Source organism: Mobula hypostoma, chromosome 1, assembly GCF_963921235.1.
Source record: "Mobula hypostoma chromosome 1, sMobHyp1.1, whole genome shotgun sequence".
Lineage (NCBI taxonomy): Eukaryota > Metazoa > Chordata > Chondrichthyes > Myliobatiformes > Myliobatidae > Mobula > Mobula hypostoma.
This window is the reverse complement of record NC_086097.1, coordinates 255993712-256014674: the sequence shown is the minus strand read 5'-3', so window position 1 is coordinate 256014674 and position 20963 is coordinate 255993712. Positions and strand designations below refer to the sequence as shown.

At 45.0% G+C, this 20963-nt stretch overlaps 1 protein-coding gene across 2 annotated transcripts in view; it reads left to right on the top strand.

The window, feature by feature from the left end:
- The window catches only part of avl9 (AVL9 homolog (S. cerevisiase)), a 319342-nt gene extending 305703 nt beyond the window's left edge, over positions 1-13639 (top strand). Inside the window, exon 17 of one of the 2 annotated variants that reach the window (XR_010020391.1) lies at positions 12257-13639. Coding sequence is in view for 1 of the 2 variants with exons in the window: in XM_063067522.1 (XP_062923592.1) it covers positions 12257-12372 (116 nt within the window). In the remaining variant the exon portion in view is untranslated. The remainder of the gene's footprint in view (positions 1-12256) is intronic. The other variant, XM_063067522.1, reaches the window with a different exon arrangement.
- Positions 13640-20963: the final 7324 nt, after the last annotated feature.

Here is a 20963-nt window from a genome sequence, read left to right as displayed (position 1 = left end):
AGAGGATCCTTTTCTGGTTGGGTTTGGTGTTGGGACCACTTCTTTTTGTGCTGTATATAAATGATTTAGATGATGAAATAGATGGCTTTGTTGCCAAGTTTGCAGATAATACAAAGATTAGTGGGGGGGCAGGTAGTGTTGAGGAAACAGGATGCAGAAGGACAGACAAATTAGGAGAATGGGCAAGAAAGTGGCAAATGACATACAACTTCGGTAGTAGAAATAAATGTGCGGACTGTTTTCTAAACAGGGAGAAAATCCAGGAATCTGAAATGCAGAGGATTTTGAGAGTCCTTGTGCAGAACACCCTGAAGGTTAACTTGCAGGTTGTGTTAGTGATGAGGAAGGCAAATGCCATGTTAACATTCATAGAAACATAGAAAATAGGTGCAGGAGTAGGTCATTCGGCCCGTCGAGCCTGGACCGCCATTCAGTATGATCATGGCTGATCATCCAACTCAGAACCCTGTACCAACCTTCCCACCATACCCCCTGATCCCTTTAACCACAAGGGCCATATCTAACTCCCTCTTAAATATAGCCAATGAGCTGGCCTCAACTGTTTCCTGCGGCAGAGAATTCCATAGATTCACCACTCTCTGTGTGAAGAAGTTTTTCCTAATCTCGTCCTAAAAGGCTTCCCCTTTATCCTCAAACTGTGACCCCTCGTTCTGGACTTACCCAACATTGGGAACAATCTTCCTGCATCTAGCCTGTCCAATCCCTTTAGGATTTTATACGTTTCAATAAGATCCCCCCTCAATCTTCTAAATTCCAATGAGTATAAGCCTAGTCGATCCAGTCTTTCATCATCTGAAAGTCCTGCCATCCCAGGAATCAATCTGGTGAACCTTCCTTGTACTCCCTCTGTGGCAAGAATGTCTTTCCTCAGATTAGGGGACCAAAACTGCACACAATACTCCAGGTGTGGTCTCACCAAGGCCTTGTACAACTGCAGTAGTACCTCCTTGCTCCTGTACTCGAATATTCTTGCCAGCATACCATTCACCTTTTTCACCGCCTGCTCTACCTGCATGCCCACTTTCAATGGCTGGTGTATAATAACACCCAGATCTCGTTGCACCTCCCCTTTTCCTAATCGGCCACCATTCAGATAATAATCTGTTTTCCTGTTTTTGCCACCAAAGTGGATAACTTCACATTTATCCACATTAAATTGCATCTGCCATGAATTTGCCCACTCACTCAACCTATCCAAGTCACCCTGCATCCTCTTAGCATCCTCCTCACAGCTAACACTGCCGCCCAGCTTTGTGTCATCCGCAAACTTGGAGATGCTGCATTTAATTCCCTCATCTAAGTCATTAATATGTATTGTAAACAACTGGGGTCCCAGCACTGAGCCTTGCGGTATCCCACTAGTCACTGCCTGCCATTCTGAAAAGGTCCCGTTTATTCCCACTCTGCTTCCTATCTGCCAACCAATTCTCTATCCACATCAATACCTTACCCCCAATACTGTGTGCTTTAAGTTTGCACACTAATCTCGTGTGGGACCTTGTCAAAAGCCTTTTGAAAATCCAGATACCACATCCATTGGTTCTCCCCTATCCACTCTACTAGTTACATCCTCAAAAAATTCTATGAGATTCGTCAGACATGATTTTCCTTTCACAAATCCATGCTGACTTTGTCCGATGATTTCACCGCTTTCCAAATGTGCTGTTATCACATCTTTGATAACTGACTCTAGCATTTTCCCCACCACCAATGTTAGGCTAACCGGTCTATAATTCCCCGGTTTCTCTCTCCCTCCTTTTTTAAAAAGTGGGGTTACATTAGCCACCCTCCAATCCTCAGGAACTAGTCCAGCAAAGATGTGATGCTGAGGCTTTTTAAGGCACTGGTGAGGCCTCACCTTGAGTATTGTGAACAGTTTTGAGCCCTTCATCTTAGAAAATATGTGCTGGCATTGGACAGGGTCCAGAGGAGGTTCACAAGGAAGATTCCATAAATGAAAGGGTTATCATAGGACGAATGTTTGATGGCTCTAGGCCTGTACTCGCTGGAATTCAGAAGGATGAGGAGGGATTTCATTGAAACCTTTCGAACGTTGAAAGGCCTAGACAGAGTAGATGTGGAAAGGATGTTTCCCATGGTGGGAGAATCTGTGACAAGAGGGCACAGCCTCAGGATAGAGGGGCGCCCTTTCAAACCAGGGATGCAGAGTAATTTCTTTAGCCAAAGGGTGGTGAATTTGTGGAATTTGTTGCCACATGCAGCAGTGGAGGCCAGGCCATTGAGTGTACTTAAGGCAGAGATTGATAGATTGTTGATTGGGCACGACATCAGATGTTACAGAGAGAAGGCCGGGAACTGGGGTTGAGGAGATTAAAAAAGAATCAGCTATGATTGAATGGCTGAGCAGACTCGATGGGCCAGATGGTCTAATTCTGCTCCTATGTCTTATAGTCAAAGTCAACTGGAAACATAAAAACATAGAAATCTACAGCACATTACAGGCCCTTCAATCCACAATGTGGTGCTAACCATGTAACCTAGTCTAGAAGCGGCCTAGAATTTCACTACCGCATAGCCCTCTATTTTTCAAAGCTCAGTATACCTATCTGAGTCTCTTAAAACATCCAATTGTACCTGCCTCTAACACCTTCGCTGGTAATGCATTCCACACACCCACCACTCTCTGTGTGAAAAACTTACCTCTGACATCCTTCTTGTAACTATTTCCCAGCACTTTAAAACTAGGCCCCCTCATGTTAGCCAATTCAGCCCCGGGAAAGTTGGGTGGAGTGGTGGCAGATGGAATTATTTTTTATTACTTAAAAGATGTGTCTGAAGAATTGGACTGGGGGTGCAGGGATTCAGATTTCTGGACAATTGGCACCTGTTCTGGTGTAGCTGGGATCTACTTGTACAAAAAGCACGGGTTGCTCTTGAATCCGGGGGGGACCAATACTCTTGCGTGCAGATTTACTAGATCTGTTGAAAGTGGTTTAAAATAATATTGCAGGGGGATGGGAACCAGGATGATAGAGCTGAGGATGAGCCAACAGGTTTAAAAGTAGATGATGGGTGTAACATGAATATAAGGAAGGACAAGCCAATGATTGGGTACAAGTGCAGACAGAGCGAAGGGGTAAATTTGTACCACAGAGGCAAAAGTCAAAGGGCAAAGAATGCAAGACTGAAGGTGCTGTATTTAAATGTGCTTAGCATTTGGAAGAAGGTAGAGGAACTTGTGGCCCAATTGGAGATTGGTCAGTATGACATTGTGGACATCACTGAGTCGTGGCTGAAAGAAGGCCATAGTTGGGAGCTTAACAACAAAGGATATATTTTGTATCATAAGGACAGGCAGGAAGGCATAGGCGATGGTATGGCTGTACAGTATTCATGTAGCGCAGGATATAAGTGGCTGACAAAGGAAGTTAACAACTACATAAAAGCCAAGGAAAGGGCATATAAAGTAGTAAAAGTGGAGTGGGAAGTTGGATGATTGGAAAGCTCTTAAAATCCAACAAAAGGCAACTAAAAAGCTCTAAGAAGGAAAAAGTTGAAATATGAGGGCAGACTAGCCAATAATATAAAGCAGGATACCAAAAATTTCTTCAGTAATATAAAGACTAAAAGAGAGGTAAGAATCTATATTAGACCACTGAAAAATGATGCTGGTGAGGAAGAGTTGAAGAAACCTAACCAGTTCCCCTCTACCACCACTCTGCTCCATCTAGCGGAATTAGTCCTTAATAATTTCTCCTTTGGCTCCTCCCACTTCCTCCAAACTAAACATGTAGTTATGGGCACCCTCATGGGTCCTAGCTATGCCTGCCTTTTTGTTAGCTTTGTGGAACAATCTATGTTCCAAGCCTATTCTGGTATCTGTCTCCCACTTTTCCTTCACTACATCGACGACTGCATTGGCGCTGCTTCCTGCACGCATGCTGAGCTCGTTGACTTCATTAACTTTGCCTCCAACTTTCACCCTGCCCTCAAGTTTACCTGGTCCATTTCCGACACCTCCCTCCCCTTTCTAGATCTTTCTGTCTCTGTCTCTGGAGACAGCTTATCTACTGATGTCTACTATGAGCCTACTGACTCTCACAGCTATCTGGACTATTCCTCTTCTCACCCCGTCTCTTGCAAAAATGCCATCCCCTTCTCACAATTCCTCCGTCTCCGCCGCATCTGCTCTCAGGATGAGGCTTTTCATTCCAGGACGAAGGAGATGTCCTCCTATTTTAAAGAAAGGGGCTTCCCTTCCTCCACCATCAACTCTGCTCTCAAACGCATCTCCCCCATTTCACGCACATCTGCTCTCACTCCATCCTCCCGCCACCCCACTAGGAATAGGGTTCCCCTGGTCCTCACCTACCACCCCACCAGCCTCCTGGTCCAACATATTATTCTCCGTAACTTCTGCCACCTCCAACGGGATCCCACCACTAAGCACATCTTTCCCTCCCCCCCCCACCATGCTTTCCACAGGGATCACTCCCTACGCAACTCCCTTGTCCATTCGTCCCCCCCATCCCTCCCCACTGATCTCCCTCCTGGCACTTTTCCTTGTAAGCGGAACAAGTGCTACACATGCCCTTACACTTCCTCCCTTACCACCATTCAGGGCCCCAGACAGTCCTTCCAGGTGAGGCGACACTTCACCCGTGAGTCGGCTGGGGTGATATACTGCGTCCGGTGCTCCCAATGTGGCCTTCTCTATATTGGCGAGACCCGATGCATACTGGGAGACCGTTTTGCTGAACACCTACGCTCTGTCTGGCAGAGAAAGCAGGATCTCCCAGTGGCCACACATTTTAATTCCACATCCCATTCCCATTCTGACATGTCTATCCACGGCCTCCTGTACTGTAAAGATGAAGCCACACTCAGGTTGGAGGAACAACACCTTATATTCCGTCTGGGTAGCCTCCAACCTGATGGCATGAACATTGACTTCTCTAACTTCTGTCAATGCCTTTCCTCCCCCTTGTACCCCATCCGTTATTTATTTATATACACACATTCTTTTTCTCTCTCTCCTTTTTCTCCCTCTGTCCCTCTCACTATACCCCTTGCCCATCCTCTGGGTTTTTCCCCCCACCCCGCTTTTCCTTCTCTCTGGGCCTCCTGTCCCATGATCCTCTCATATCCCTTTTGCCAATCACCTGTCCAGCTCTTGGCTTCAACCCTCCCCCTCCTGCCTTCTCCTATCATTTTGGATCTCCCCCTCCCCCTCCCACTTTCAAATCTTTTACTAGCTCTTCTTTCAGTTAGTCCTGACGAAGGGTCTCGGCCTGAAACGTCGACTGTACCTCTTCCTAGAGATGCTGCCTGGCCTGCTGAGTTCACCAGCAACTTTGATGTGTGTTGCTGGTGAGGAAGTAATGGGGGACAAAGAAATAGCAGAATGAACCTAATGGAAGACACCAGGAATTAGTGCCATTGTTATTACAAAGGGAAAAAATGCGAGTCAAGCTCAAAGGTCTGAAGGTGGATAAGTTACCTGGACCAGATGGACTACATCCCAGAGTCCTGAGAGAGGCGGCTGTGGAGATATCAGATGCATTGGTCATGATCTTTCAAGAATCACAAAGGTTGGGGGTATTGTGGATAGTCTAGAGGGTTGTCAGAGATTACAGTGGGACATTGATAGGATGCAGAACTGGGCTGAGAAGTGGCAGATGGACTTCACTGTGGAAGACACCAACAGTGTGCCAGATGTTGAAGGGTGCGAGGGAAGAGAAGTGGGTGCAGTTACAATTACAAGGGAGCAGGTGCTCAAAAAGCTGAAAGAGCTAAGGGTACAGAAGTCACCGGGACCAGATGAACTGCACCTGAGGACTCTGAAAGAGGTTGCATTAGCAATGATCTTTCAGAAATCATGGGACTCTGGCATGGTGCCAGAGGACTGAAAAATTGCAAGTGTCACTCCACTCTTTAAGAAAGCAGGAAGGCAGCAGAAAAGGAAATTATAGACCAGTTAGCCTGACCTCAGTGGTTGAGATGATGTTGGAGCCAATTGTTAAGCATGGACAAGGTAAGACAAAATCAGCATGGTTTATAACAGAAAATCTTGCCTGACGAATCTGTTGGAATTCTTTGCGGAGAATACAAATAGGATAGATAAAGGGGATGTAGTAAATGTTGTATATTTGGAATTTCAGAAGGCCTTTGACAAAGTACCACACATGAGGCTGCTTGCCAAGTTAAGAGCCCGTGGTATTACAGGAATTTCAGGAATTTTTTGGCATGGTTAGTGCATTGGTTGATTGGTAGGAGGCAGCGAGTGGCAATAGCGGAAGTTAGAGAAGTCAATGTTCATGCCATCGGGTTGGAGGCTATCCAGACGGAATATAAGGTGTTGTTCCTCCAACCTGAGTATGGCTTCATCTTTACAGTAGAGGAGGCCATGGATAGACATAACAGAATGGGAATGGGACATGGAATTAAAATGTGTGGCCACTGGGAGATCCTGCTTTCTCTGGCGGACAGAGCGTAGGTGTTCAGCAAAACAATCTCCCAGTCTCCGTCGGGTCTCACCAATATATAAAAGGCCACACCAGGAGCACCGGATGCAGTATATCACCCCAGCCGACTCACAGGTGAAGTGTCGCCTCACCTGAAAGGACTGTCTGGGGCCCTGAATGGTGGTGAGGGAGGAAGTGTAAGGGCATGTGCAGCACTTGCTCCGCTTACAAGGCTAGGTGCCGGGAAGGAGATCGGTGGGAAGGGATGGGGAGGATGAATGGACAAGGGAGTCATGTAGGGAGTGATCCCTGCGGAAAGCAGAAAGCGGGGGAGGGAAAGATGTGCTTGGTGGTGGGATCCCGTTGGAGGTGGCGGAAGTTATAGAGAATTATATATTGGACCCGGAGGCTGGTGGGGTTGTAGGTGAGGACAACGGGAACCCTATTCCTAGTGGGGTGGCAGGAGGATGGGGTGAGAGCAGAAGTGCGTGAAATGGGAGAGATGCGTTTGAGAGCAGAGTTGATGGTGGAGGAAGGGAAGCCCCTTTCTTTAAAAAAGTAAGACATCTCCTTCGTCCTGGAATGAAAAGCCTCATCCTGAGAGCAGATGCGGTGGAGACGGAGGAATTGCGAGACGGGGATTCCCTTCTTGCAATTTCACCGTCGACTGTACCTCTTCCTATAGATGCTACCTGGCCTGCTGCGTTCCACCAACATTTTGTATGTGTTGCTTGAATTTCCAGCATCTGCAGATTTCCTCGTGTTTGGGAATAAAAGAATCCTTTTTTGGTTGGCTACCAGTGACTAGTGATGTTCTGCAGGGTTCTGTATTGGGACTGCTTTTCATGCTATATATGTCTCAGTGATTTAGATGATGGAATAGATGGCTTTGTTGCCAAGATTGCACATGATACGAAGTTAGGTGGAGGGGCAGGTAGTGTTGAACATTACAGGGTTGCCAACCATGTAACCTGCTCTAGAAGCTGCCTAAAATTTCCCTACCGTATAGCCCTCTATTTTTCTACCTCCATGCTGCTGTCTAAGTCTCTGAAAAGACTCTATTGTATCCACCGCTACCACCATTGAACCATAGAAACTACAGCACAGAAACAGGCCCTTTGGCCCTTCTTGGCTGTGCCGAACCATTTTCTGCCTATTCCCACTGACCTGCACACGGACCATATCCCTCCATACACCTCCCATCCATGTATCTGTCCAATTTATTTTTAAATGTTAAAAAAGAACCCGCATTTACCATCTCGTCTGGCAGCTCATTCCATACTCCCACCACTCTCTGTGTGAAGAAGCCCCCCCTAATGTTCCCTTTAAACTTTTCCCCCCTCACCCTTAACCCATGTCCTCTGGTTTTTTTCTCCCCTTGCCTCAGTGGAAAAAGCCTGCTTGCATTCACTCTATCTATACCCATCATAATTTTATATACCTCTATCAAATCTCCCCTCATTCTTCTACGCTCCAGGCAATAAAGTCCTAACCTATTCAACCTTTCTCTGTAACTGAGTTTCTCAAGTCCCGGCAACATCCTTGTAAACCTTCTCTGCACTCTTTCAACCTTATTAATATCATTCCTGTAATTTGGTGACCAAAACTGAATACAATACTCCAGATTCGGCCTCACCAATGCCTTATACAACCTCATCATAACATTCCAGCTCTTATACTCAATACTTCGATTAATAAAGGCCAATGTACCAAAAGCTCTCTTTACGACCCTATCTACCTGTGACGACACTTTTAGGGAATTTTGTATCTGTATTCCCAGATCCCTCTGTTCCACTGCACTCCTCAGTGCCTTACCATTAACCCTGTATGTTCTACCTTGGTTTGTCCTTCCAACGTGCAATACCTCACACTTGTCAGTATTAAACTCCATCTGCCATTTTTCAGCCGATTTTTCCAGCTGGTCCAAGTCCCTCTGCAGGCTCTGAAAACCTTCCTCACTGTCCACTACACCTCCAATCTTTGTATCATCAGCAAACTTGCTGATCCAATTTACCACATTATCATCCAGATCATTGATATAGATGACAAATAACAATGGACCCAGCACTGATCCCTGTGGCACACCGCTAGTCACAGGCCTCCACTCAGAGAAGCAATTCTCTACCACCACTCTCTGGCTTCTTCCATCGAGCCAATGTCTAATCCAATTTACCACCTCTCCATGTATACCTAGCAACTGAATTTTCCTAACTAACCTCCCATGCGGGACCTTGTCAAAGGCCTTACTGAAGTCCATGTAGACAATATCCACTGCCTTCCCTTCATCCACTTTCCTGGTAACCTCCTCGAAAAACTCCAACAGATTGGTCAAACATGACCTACCACGCACAAAGCCATGTTGACTCTCCCTAATAAGCCCCTGTCTATCCAAATGCTTGTAGATTCTGTCTCTTAGTACTCCCTCCAATAACTTACCTACTACTGACGTTAAACTCACCGGCCTATAATTTCCCGGATTACTTTTCGATCCATTTTTAAACAACGGAACAACATGAGCCACTCTCCAATCCTCCGGCACTTCACCCGTAGACAGCGACATTTTAAATATTTCTGCCAGGGCCCCGCAATTTCAACACTAGTCTCCTTCAAGGTCCGAGGGAACACTCTGTCAGGTCCCGGGGATTTATCCACTTTAATTTTCCTCAAGACAGCAAGCACCTCCTCCTTTTCAATCTGTACAGTTTCCATGGTCTCACTACTTGATTCCCTCAATTCCATAGATTTCATGCCAGCTTCCTTAGTAAATACAGATGCAAAAAACATATTTAAGATCTCCCCCATTTCCTTTGGTTCCGCACAAAGCCGACCACTCTGATCTTCAAGAGGACCAATTTTATCCCTTACAATCCTTTTGCTCTTAATATACTTGTAAAAGCTCTTTGGATTATCCTTCACTTTGACTGCCAAGGCAACCTCATGTCTTTTTACCCTCCCGATTTCTTTCTTAAGTATTTTCTTGCACTTCTTATACTCCTCAAGCACCTGATTTACCCCCTGTTTCCTATACATTTCATACAACTCCCTCTTCTTCTTTATCAGAGTTGCAATATCCCTTGAGAACCAAGGTTCCTTATTCCTATTCAATTTGCCTTTAATCCTGACAGGAACATACAAACTCTGCACTCTCAAAATTTCCCCTTTGAAGGCTTCCCACCTACCAATCACATCTTTGCCAGAGAACAATCTGTCCCAATCCACGCTTTTTAGATCCTTTCTCATTTCTTCAAATTTGGCCTTCTTCCAGTTCAGAACTTCAACCCTAGGACCAGATCAATCCTTGTCCATGATCAAATTGAAACTAATGGTGTTATGATCACTGGAACCAAAGTGCTCCCCTACACAGACTTCCGTCACTTGCCCTAATTCGTTTCCTAACAGGAGATCCAATATTGCATCCCCTCTAGTTGGTCCCTCTATATACTGATTTAGAAAACTTTCCTGAACACGTTTTACAAACTCTAAACCATCTAGACCCCTAACAGTATGGGAGTCCCAATCAATGTATGGAAAATTAAAATCCCCTACCACCACAACTTTATGTTTCCTGCAGTTGCCTGCTATCTCTCTGCAGATTTGCTCTTCCAAGTCTCGTTGACTATTGGGTGGTCTGTAATACAATCCCACTAATGTGGCCATACCTTTCCTGTTTCTCAGCTCCACCCATAAGGACTCAGTAGACAAGCCCTCTAATCTGTCCTGCCTGAGCACTGCTGTAATATTTTCCCTAACAAGCAATGCTACTCCCTCACCTTTCATTCCTCTGCCTCGATCACATCTGAAACATCGGAACTCTGGAATATTAAGCTGCCAGTCCTGCCCCTCCTGTAGCCAAGTTTCGCTAATTGCTACAACATCATAATTCCACGTGTCAATCCACGCCCTCAACTCATCCGCCTTCCCCGCAATACTCCTAGCATTGAAATATATACACCTCAGAAGATTTTTACCACCACTCACAACCTTTCTATCAGCGGATTTGCTTAAACTTTCAACATCATTGCTGGCAGTGCATTCCACGCAATCACCACTCTGTGTGAGAAACCTTTCTTCTTCCAAACACCTTAAAACTATACCCCCTCATGTTAGCCATTTCAGTCCTGGAAAAAAGCCTCTGGCTATCCACATGATCAATGCCTCTCATCACCTTATACACCTCTATCAGGTCACCTCTCATCCTCTGTCACTCCAAGGAGAAAAGGCCAAGTTCGCTCAACCTATTCTCATAAGGCATGCTCTCCAATTCAGGCAACATCCTTGTAAATCTCCTCTGCACTCTTTCTATCATATCCAGATCCTTCATATCGTGAGGTAACCAGAAATGAACACAGTACTTCAAGTTGGGTGTAACTAAGGTCTTATAGAGCTCTAACATTACCTCATGGCTCTTGAACTCAGTCCCACGGTTGATGAAGGCCAACACACCATACGCCTTCTTAACTACATTGTCAACCTACGCAGCAGCTTTGAGTGTCCTTTGAATGCAGACCCCAAGATCTCTCTGATCCTCCACACTGCCAAGAGCCTTACCATTAATATTATATTCTTTCTTCAAATATACAAGATAGGACTAACCCTAACCCAAAATGAACCACTTCACACTCATCTCGGTTGAACTCCATCTGCACTTCCCAACCCAGTTCTGCATCTTATCGATGACCTGCTGACAACCCTCCAGACTATCCACAACACCCCCAACTTTTGCATCATCAGCAAACTTACTACATCACCCTTCTACATCCTCATCCAAGTCATGTATAAAAAAAACACGACGAGGTGGGGTCCCAGAACAGATCCCTGCATAACACCGCTGGTCACCGACCTCCATGCAGAATTCGAACCATCTACAATTACCCTTTGCCTTCTGTGGGCAAGCTAATTCTGGATCCACAAAGCAAGGTCTCCTTGGGTCCCATGCCGCCTTACTTTCTGAATGGGCCTGGAATGGGGAACTTTATCGTGCCTTCCTGAAATCCAGATACACTACATCCACTGCTCTACCTTTATCAGTATGTTTTGTCACACCCTCAAAGAGTTCAATCAGGCTTGTAAGGCACAATCTGCCCTTGACAAAGCCATGCTGACTATCCCTAATTAGATTATGTCTCTCCAAACGCTCATAAATCCTGCCTCTCAGGATCCTCTCCAACAACTTGCCCACCACTGAAGTAAGACTTACTGGTCTATAATTTCCTGGGTTATCTGTACTTCCTTTCTTGAACAAGGGAAAAATCCTCTGGTCCTTCTCCCATCCCTATTGATGATGCTATGATCATCGCCAGAGGCTCAACAATCTCATCCCTCATTTCCCACAGTAGCCTGGGGTACATCTTGTCCGGACCTGGTAACTTATCTAATTGAATGCTTTTCAAAAGCTCCAGCACATCCTCTTTCTTAATGTCTATATGATCAATTGTTTCAGTCCACTGTAAGAAGACTGGGGCTGAGAAAGGGAAAAAGGATCAGCCATGATTGAATGGTGGAGCAGACTCACTGGCCAAATGGCCTAATGCTGCTCCTGATCTTAATATTTCATGCCGTAGACTTTTTCCCAATTCTGACAATGGGTCGAGAATCTGAAATGTTAAGTTTCTAGAACATAGAAAACCTACAGCCTGCGATTCTGTGCTGAACAGTAATTAGTTGCTGTGATGTTGTTTCTCTTTCCATTGATGCTGTTTAACCTGCAGTTTCTAGCATCTTTAGTTCTTTTTTCTGATATATTTTCTTTAATAAAGAACAAATTTTCAAGATCAATTCCAATTCACTGATCATATTTCCTTTCACAACAGGTCAATCTGTAGGAGGGGCACTCACAAGTGCCAAGTCTGCCATGAGCTCTTGGTTTTCCACATTCAACCAACAATCTGCTGGACCCTTCTCTGAGAAGCAAACAGGGAAACACTGAGCACATCAGGTGCAAGGATGACTGCATGTATTGCACATTCCAATATTATTCTGCAGGGAGTTGGAACCCATTAATAACCAGGACTTTTACTGATAAATCGCAATGTATGTTCCCCTTTTCCAGTGCAGGTAACGGATCAGATGAATTTTGCATATAGCTTCAGTTTGAGACCAATGGTGTTTCCATTATTAGATACTTGTTGGTTTATGTAGTATGTGTACTTTAGCCAACCTTCACTGAGTTGTATTCCTTATTTTACATCAACACAGCAGAGGCTGGAGATAAATAATAATGTTCGCCTGTTTGGGATTAACTGTTAAAGTGGTCAAATATATTTTTCTTTCATGTTTTTAAAAAATTTTCCTTGAATCATAAGGATGCTCTAGTAAACATAATCACTACCGTAATTAAACCCATTTCTGTTCTTATTGATTCTACCAAAGAGATGCTGTGGAGTTTCCGTGTAGGACGGGGGTTCTTGGCATAAAAAAGGTTGGGAATCCCTGGAGTACAATCTATAGAGTAGCTGGGATGTAAATTTTTAATCTGTTCAATTTTAAGCAATTCAGATATTGCAGAGCTTGTCTACGGAACAACCCTGCTTCTGATTTAAATTGCATTTAAATAAAAAGAAACTGTTCTGGGTCCAATAGCTCCATCTTTCATCCAAGTAGTTAGTTTTAAATACTGAACTGCAATTTATCATGAAAATTAACACTTAATATTTATGCTTGTAATGACTCTTGATTTCAAACTATCAAATATGTAACATCTTATAGTAATTCATTTATAAAGAATACATTTTAAAATGTACTCAAAAATGAAATACACTTGTAAATATGATTACCCGGGTAAACTGCTAAATTAACTTTTTCGTTGCTGAAATTAAAAGTTTCATTTTATCTGATCCAGAAAACTGATACTGCTTTTAATGCAGCCTTTCAATTAGCACATCCTTAAAGCAAAGTATTCTAGAAGAATGGAGCATACAAGTGAATTTAGAATAAATTTTACATCTCAAGCCATTTCTGCATTGTTTTCTTTTGAAAGAAGTAGAAATGAATGTATTTTTGTTTTGCAATATAGTGCAGTTCTGTTCATTGGATTAAAATCTCTTTGGAAGCAGCTAAAGCCAATTACAAAATCTAACAACACACATAAAAATTGCTGGTGAATGCAGCAGGTCAAGACCCTTGTCAAGATAACTGGAAGAAGAGATAGTACGAGACTTGAAAGTGGTAGGGGAAGGGGGAGATCCAAAATGTTAGGAGAAGACAGGAGGGGGAGGGATGATCCAAGAGCTGGACTGTTGATTGGCAAAAGGGATATAAGAGGATCATGGGACAGGAGGCCCAGGGAGAAGGAAAAGGGGGGGGGGGAAACCCAGAGGATGGGCAAGGAGTATGGTGAGAGGGACAGAGGGAGAAAAAGGAGAGAGAAAAAAAATTATTAATAATAAAAGGTAAATAACAGATGGCATATGACGGGGAGGTGGGGCATTAACAGAAGTTAGAGAAGTCAATGTTCATGCCATCAGGTTGGAGGCTACCCAGACCCACCCATAAGGTGTTGTTCCTCCAACCTGACTGTGGCTTCATCTTTACAGTAGAGGAGGCTATGGATAGACATTTCAGAATAGGAATGGGATGTGGAATTAAAATGTGTTGCCAGTGGAAGATCCTGCTTTCTCTGGCGGACAGAGCATAGGTGTTCAGCGAAATGATCTCCCAGCCCACATCGAGTCTCGCCAATATATAGAAGGCCACATCAGGGGCACCGGACGCAGTATATCACCCCAGGCCACTCTCAGGTGAAGTGTTGCCTCCCCTGGAAGGACTGTCTGGGGCCCTGAATGGTGGTGAGGGAGCATGTGTAGCACTTGTTCCGCTTACAAGGATAAGTGCCAGGAGGGAGATTGGTGGGAAGGGGTGGGGGGGACGAATGGACCACGGAGTCACGTAGGGAGCGATCCCTGTGGAAACCTGGGGGGGGGGAGATGTGCTTGGTGATGGGAAAGCTGGGGGGGGGGAGATGTGCTTGGTGATGGGAAAGCTGGGGTGGGGGTAAGATGTGCTTGGTGATGGGAAAGCTGGCAGGGGGGAGAGATGTGCTTGGTGATGGGAAAGCTGGGGGGGGGGAAGATGTGCTTGGTGATGGGATCCCATTGGATCCCCATCTCCCCTTCATACCCTGTTTTTTATCTTTTATTATTATTAATTTTTTTTCTCCCTCTGTCCCTCTCACCATACTCCTCATCCTCTGGGCTTTCCCCCTCCCCATTTCTTTCTCCCTAGGCGTCCCGTCCGTCTCATGATCCTTTCATAACCTTTTGCCAATCAACTGTCCAGCTCTTGGCTACATCCCTCCCCCTTCCACTTTCAAATCTCTTACTAGCTCTTCTTTCAGTTAGTCCTGACGAAGGGTCTCGACCCGAAACATCGACTGTATCCTTTTGATGCTACCTGGCCTGTTGCGTTCACCAGCAATTTTTATGTGTGTTGCTTGAAATTCCAGCATCTGCAGATTTCCTCGTGTTTACAAAATCTAACTATGACTTTAGAAGGATGCAAGCTCATCATAGACAATATGGACAAAAGCATCACTACATTTGATCTGTCATCCAAGTTTGTGAATGCAGAATCATTGGAACAGTTCATTTTATGTGGTTTTATGCCTATTTTCAGAATATTGTGTTTTGTGGAACTGCTCAGCTGTTGTACTAAATTCTAGTGCGATTCCATGGGAAATAGCTTTGCACATTATTTGCTATATTACAATAAAACCATTTTCAGGAGTGTTAGGACAATAACCAAGTATTGACTTAGTTCAGCTCTGATAACTCTGTGAACACTGTGGGTCATCCATGCTGTTTTCAGTTGCTAATTAATAGGCACAATGTCAGAGGGGGGAAAGCAAAGGCGGCAGACAGGTAGTGCAGAGCACCCCTGTAGCCATTCCCCTGAATAACAAGTTTACCGTCCTGGATACTGTTGGCGGGGATGACCGACCAGGTGTGAGCCACGGTGGCAGGGCCTCTGGCACTGAGTCTGACCCTGTGGTGCAGAAGGGTGGGACGGAAAAGAGGAGAGCTGTTGTCATTGGAGACTCTATAGTCAGGGGAGCAGACAGGAGATTTTGTGGATGTGAAAAGGACACCCGCATGGTTTGTTGCCTCCCAGGTGCCGGGGTCTGGGATGTCTCTGACCGGGTGCACGACATCCTGCTACGAGAGGGAAAGCAACCAGAAATCGTGATACATATTGGGACCAACGACATTGGCAGGAAGAGGGATGAGGTCCTGAAGTGTGAGTTTCAGGAACTAGGCAGAAGGCTGAAGAAAAGGACCTCAAGGGTGACGTTCTCAGGATTGCTGCCAGTGCCTCGTGACAGTGATGGTATGAATTGGAGGAGAGGCAGTTGAATGCGTGGCTGAGGAGTTGGTGCAGGGAGCAGGGTTTTAGATTTTTAGATTTTTAGATCATTGGGATCTCTTCTGGGGAAGGTGGGACCTTTACAGATTAGATGGGTTGCACCTGAACTCGAGGGGGAGCAATATCCTTGCAGGTAGGTTTGCTAGCATGGTTCAGGAAGGTTTAAACTAATTTGCGAGGGGGATGGGGCCCAGAGCGATAGAGCAGTGAAAGAAGTGCATGGAGTAAAGCCAGATCTAACATACAGAGAGGCTTTGAGGAAAGAGAAGCAGAATAAACGGTGTAAAGACAGTAAGGTAGAAGGGCTGAAATGTGTGTACCTCAATGCAAGAAGCATCAGGAACGAAGGTGATGAACTGAGAGCTTGGATACATACATGGAATTATGATGTAGTGGCCATTACAGACTTGGCTGGCACCAGGGCAGGAATGGATTTTCAATATTCCTTAATTTCAGTGCTTTAAGGAGGGGTGGCATTACTGGTCAGGGATACTATTACAGCTACAGAAAGGGTGGTAATGTAGCAGGATCCTCTTTTGAGTCAATATGGGTGGAAGTCAGGAACAGGAAGGGAGCAATTACTCTATTGGGGTTAATCTTTAGGCCCCCTGGTAGCAGCAGAGATACAGAGGAGCAGATTGGGAGGCAGATTATGGAAAGGTACAAAAATAACAGGGTTGATATCATGGGAGACTTTAACTTCCCTAATATTGATTGGCACCTGATTAGTTCCAAAGGTTTAGATGGGGCAGAGTTTGTTAAGTGTGTCCAGGACGGATTCCTGTCACAGTATATGGACAGGCCGACCAGGGGGAATGCCACACTAGATCTAGTACTAGGTAATGAACTGGGTCAGGTCACAGATCTCTCAGTGGGTGAGCATCTGGGGGACAGTGACCACCGCTCCCTGGCCTTTAGCATTATAGAAACATAGAAAATAGGTGCAGGAGTAGGCCATTCGGCCCTTCGAGCCTGGACCGCCATTTATTATGATCATGGCTGATCATCCAACTCAGAACCCCGCCCCAGCCTTCCCTCCATACCCCCTGACCCCTATAGCCACAAGGGCCATATCTAATTCCCTCTTAAACATAGCCAATGAACTGGCCTCAACAGTTTCCTGTGGCAGAGAATTCCACAGATTCACCACTCTCTGTGTGAAGAAGTTTTTCCTAATCTCGGTCCTAAAAGGCTTCCCCTCTATCCTCAAACTGTGACCCCTCGTTCTGGACTTCCCCAACATCGGGAACAATCTTCCTGCATCTAGCCTGTCCAATCCCTTTAGGATCTTATACGTTTCAATCAGATCCCCCCTCAATCTTCTAAATTCCAACGAGTACAAGCCCAGTTCATCCAGTCTTTCTTCATATGAAAGTCCTGCCATCCCAGGAATCAATCTGGTGAACCTTCTTTGTACTCCCTCTATGGCAAAGATGTCTTTCCTCAGATTAGGGGACCAAAACTGCACACAATACTCCAGGTGTGGTCTCACCAAGGCCTTGTACAACTGCAGTAGTACCTCCCTGCTCCTGTACTCGAATCCTCTCGTTATAAATGCCAGCATACCATTCGCCTTTTTCACCGCCTGCTGTACCTGCATGCCCACTTTCAATGACTGGTGTATAATGACACCCAGGTCTCAGTGCACCTCCCCTTTTCCTAATCGGCCACCATTCAGATAATAATCTGTTTTCCTATTTTTGCCACCAAAGTGGATAACTTCACATTTATCCACATTAAATTGCATCTGCCATGAGTTTGCCCATTCACCCAACCTATCCAAGTCACCCTGCATCCTCTTAGCATCCTCCTCACGGCTAACACTGCCATCCAGCTTTGTGTCATCCGCAAACTTGGAGATGCTGCATTTAATTCCCTCATCCAAGTCATTAATATATATTGTAAACAACTGGGGTCCCAGCACTGAGCCTTGCGGTACCCCACTAGTCACCGCCTGCCATTCTGAAAAGGTCCCGTTTATTCCCACTCTTTGCTTCCTGTCTGCTAACCAATTCTCCACCCACACCAATACCTTACCCCCAAGACCGTGTGCTTTAAGTTTGCACACTAATCTCCTGTGTGGGACCTTGTCAAAAGCCTTTTGAAAATCCAAATATACCACATCCACTGGTTCTCCCCTATCCACTCTACCAGTTACATCCTCAAAAAATTCTATGAGATTCGTCAGACATGATTTTCCTTTCACAAATCCATGCTGACTTTGTCCGATCATTTCACCGCTTTCCAAATGTGCTGTTATCACATCCTTGATAACTGACTCCAGCAGTTTCCCCACCACCGACGTTAGGCTAACCGGCCTATAATTCCCTGGTTTCTCTCTCCCTCCTTTTTTAAAAAGTGGGGTTACATTAGCCACCCTCCAATCCTCAGGAACTAGTCCAGAATCTAACGAGTTTTGAAAAATTATCACTAATGCATCCACTATTTCTTGGGCTACTTCCTTAAGCACTCTAGGATGCAGACCATCTGGCCCTGGGGATTTATCTGCCTTCAATCCCTTCAATTTACCTAACACCACTTCCCTACTAACATGTATTTCACTCAGTTCCTCCATCTCACTGGACCCTCTGTCCCTTACTATTTCTGGAAGATTATTTATGTCCTCCTTAGTGAAGACAGAACCAAAGTAATTATTCAATTGGTCTGCCATGTCCTTGCTCCCCATAATCAATTCATTATCATGGGAAAGGATAGAATTAGAGAGGACAGGAAAATTTTAAATTGGGGAAAGGCAAATTATGAGGCTATAAGGCTAGAACTTGCGGGTATGAATTGGGATGATGTTTTTTCAGGGAAATGTACTATGGACATGTGGTTGATGTTTAGAGATGTCTTGCGGGATGTTAGGGATAAATTTGTCCCGGTGAGGAAGATAAAGAATGGTAGGGTGAAGGAACCATGGGTGACAAGTGAGATGGAAAATCTAGTCAGGTGGAAGAAGGCAGCATACATGAGGTTTAGGAAGCAGGGATCAGATGGGTCTATTGAGGAATATAGGGAAGCAAGAAAGGAGCTTAAGAAGGGGCTGAGAAGAGCAAGAAGGGGGCATGAGAAGGCCTTGGCGAGTAGGGTAAAGGAAAACCCCAAAGCATTCTTCAATTATGTGAAGAAAAAAAGGATGACCCGAGTGAAGGTAGGACCGATTAGAGATAAAGGTGGGAAGATGTGCCTGGAAGCTGTGGAAGTAAGCAAGGTCCTCAATGAATACTTCTGTTCAGTATTCACCAATGAGAGGGAACTTGATGATGGTGAGGACAATATAAGTGAGGTTGATGTTCTGGAGCATGTTGATATTAAGGGAGAGGAGGTGTTGGAGTTGTTAAAATACATTAGGACAGATAAGTTCCCGGGGCCTGACAGAATATTCCCCAGGCTGCTCCACGAGGCAAGAGAAGAGATTGCTGAACCTCTGGCTAGGATCTTTATGTCCTCGTTGTCCACGGGAATGGTATCGGAAGATTGGAGGGAGGCGAATGTTGTCCCCTTGTTCAAAAAAGGTAGTAGGGATAGTCCGGGTAATTATAGACCAGTGAGCCTTACGTCTGTGGTGGGAAAGCTGTTGGAAAAGATTCTTAGAGATAGGATTTATAAGCATTTAGAGAATCATGGTCTGATCAGGGACAATCAGCATGTGTTTGTGAAGGGCAGATCGTGTCTAACAAGCCTGATAGAGTTCTTTGAGGAGGTGACCAGGCATATAGATGAGGGTAGTGCAGTGGATGTGATCTATGGATTTTAGTAAGGCATTTGACAAGGTTCCACAAGGTAGGCTTATTCAGAAAGTCAGAAGACATGGGATCCAGGGAAGTTTGGCCAGGTGGATTCAGAGTTAGTTTGCCTGCAGAAGGCAGAGGGTGGTGGTGGAGGGAGTACATTCGGATTGGAGGATTGTGACTAGTGGTGTCCCACAAGGATCTGTTCTGGGACCTCTACTTTTCGTGATTTTTATTAACGACCTGGATGTGGGGGTAGAAGGGTGGGTTGGCAAGTTTGCAGACGACAAAGGTTGGTGGTGTTGTAGATAGTGTACAGGATTGTCAAAGATTGCAGAGAGACGCTGATAGGATGCAGGAATGGGCTGCGAAGTGGCAGATGGCGTTCAACCCGGAGAAGTGTGAGATGGTACACTTTGGAAGGACAAACTCCAAGGCAGAGTACAAAGTGAATGGCAGGATACTTGGTAGTGTGGAGGAGCAGAGGGATCTCGGGGTACATGTCCACAGATCCCTGATAGTTGCCTCACAGGTGGATAGGGTAGTTAAGAAAGCTTATGGGATGTTAGCTTTCATAAGTCGAGGGATAGAGTGTAAGAGTCACGATGTAATGATGCAGCTCTATAAAACTCTGGTTAGGCCACACTTGGAGTACTGTGTCCAGTTCTGGTCACCTCACTATAGGAAGGATGTGGAAGCACTGGAAAGAGTACAGAGGAGATTTACCAGGATACTGCCTGGTTTAGAGAATATGCATTATGATCTGAGATTAAGGAAGCTAGGGCTTTACTCTTTGGAGAGGAGGATGATGAGAGGAGACATGATAGAGGTGTACAAGATAATAAGAGGAATAGAGTGGATAGCCAGCGCCTCTTCCCCAGAGCACCACTGCTCAATACAAGAGGACATGGCTTTAAGCTAAGGGTTGGGAAGTTCAAGGGGGATATTAGAGGAGGTTTTTTACTCAGAGAGTGGTTGGTGCGTGGAATGCACTGCCTGAGTCAGTGGTGGAGGCAGATACACTAGTGAAGTTTAAGGGACTACTAGACAGGTATATGGAGGAATGTAAGGTGAGGGCTTATCTGGGAGGCAGGGTTTGAGGGTCGGCACAACATTGTGGGCTGAAAGGAGGTACTGTGCTGTACTATTCTATGTTCTAATGTAATTAGTTACCAAACTACTGACCAAATTTCATCGAGAAATGGGGAACTACAATTAATCTGGAAAATAATTAGTAAAATGCAAAACAAAAGTGTGTGGTAAATGAGACTTCAAAATTTTACTTGAGCATAGCTAACTTAAAAACCAAGTTGAAGTTGCAACAGAAATTAAATTATTTTGTTTTTTTTGCACTCTGGACACTTCAGTGTTTTAACAGGTGGAAGAGGAGAGAGGAAATCGTATTTGTTATAAATACAGTTTATAT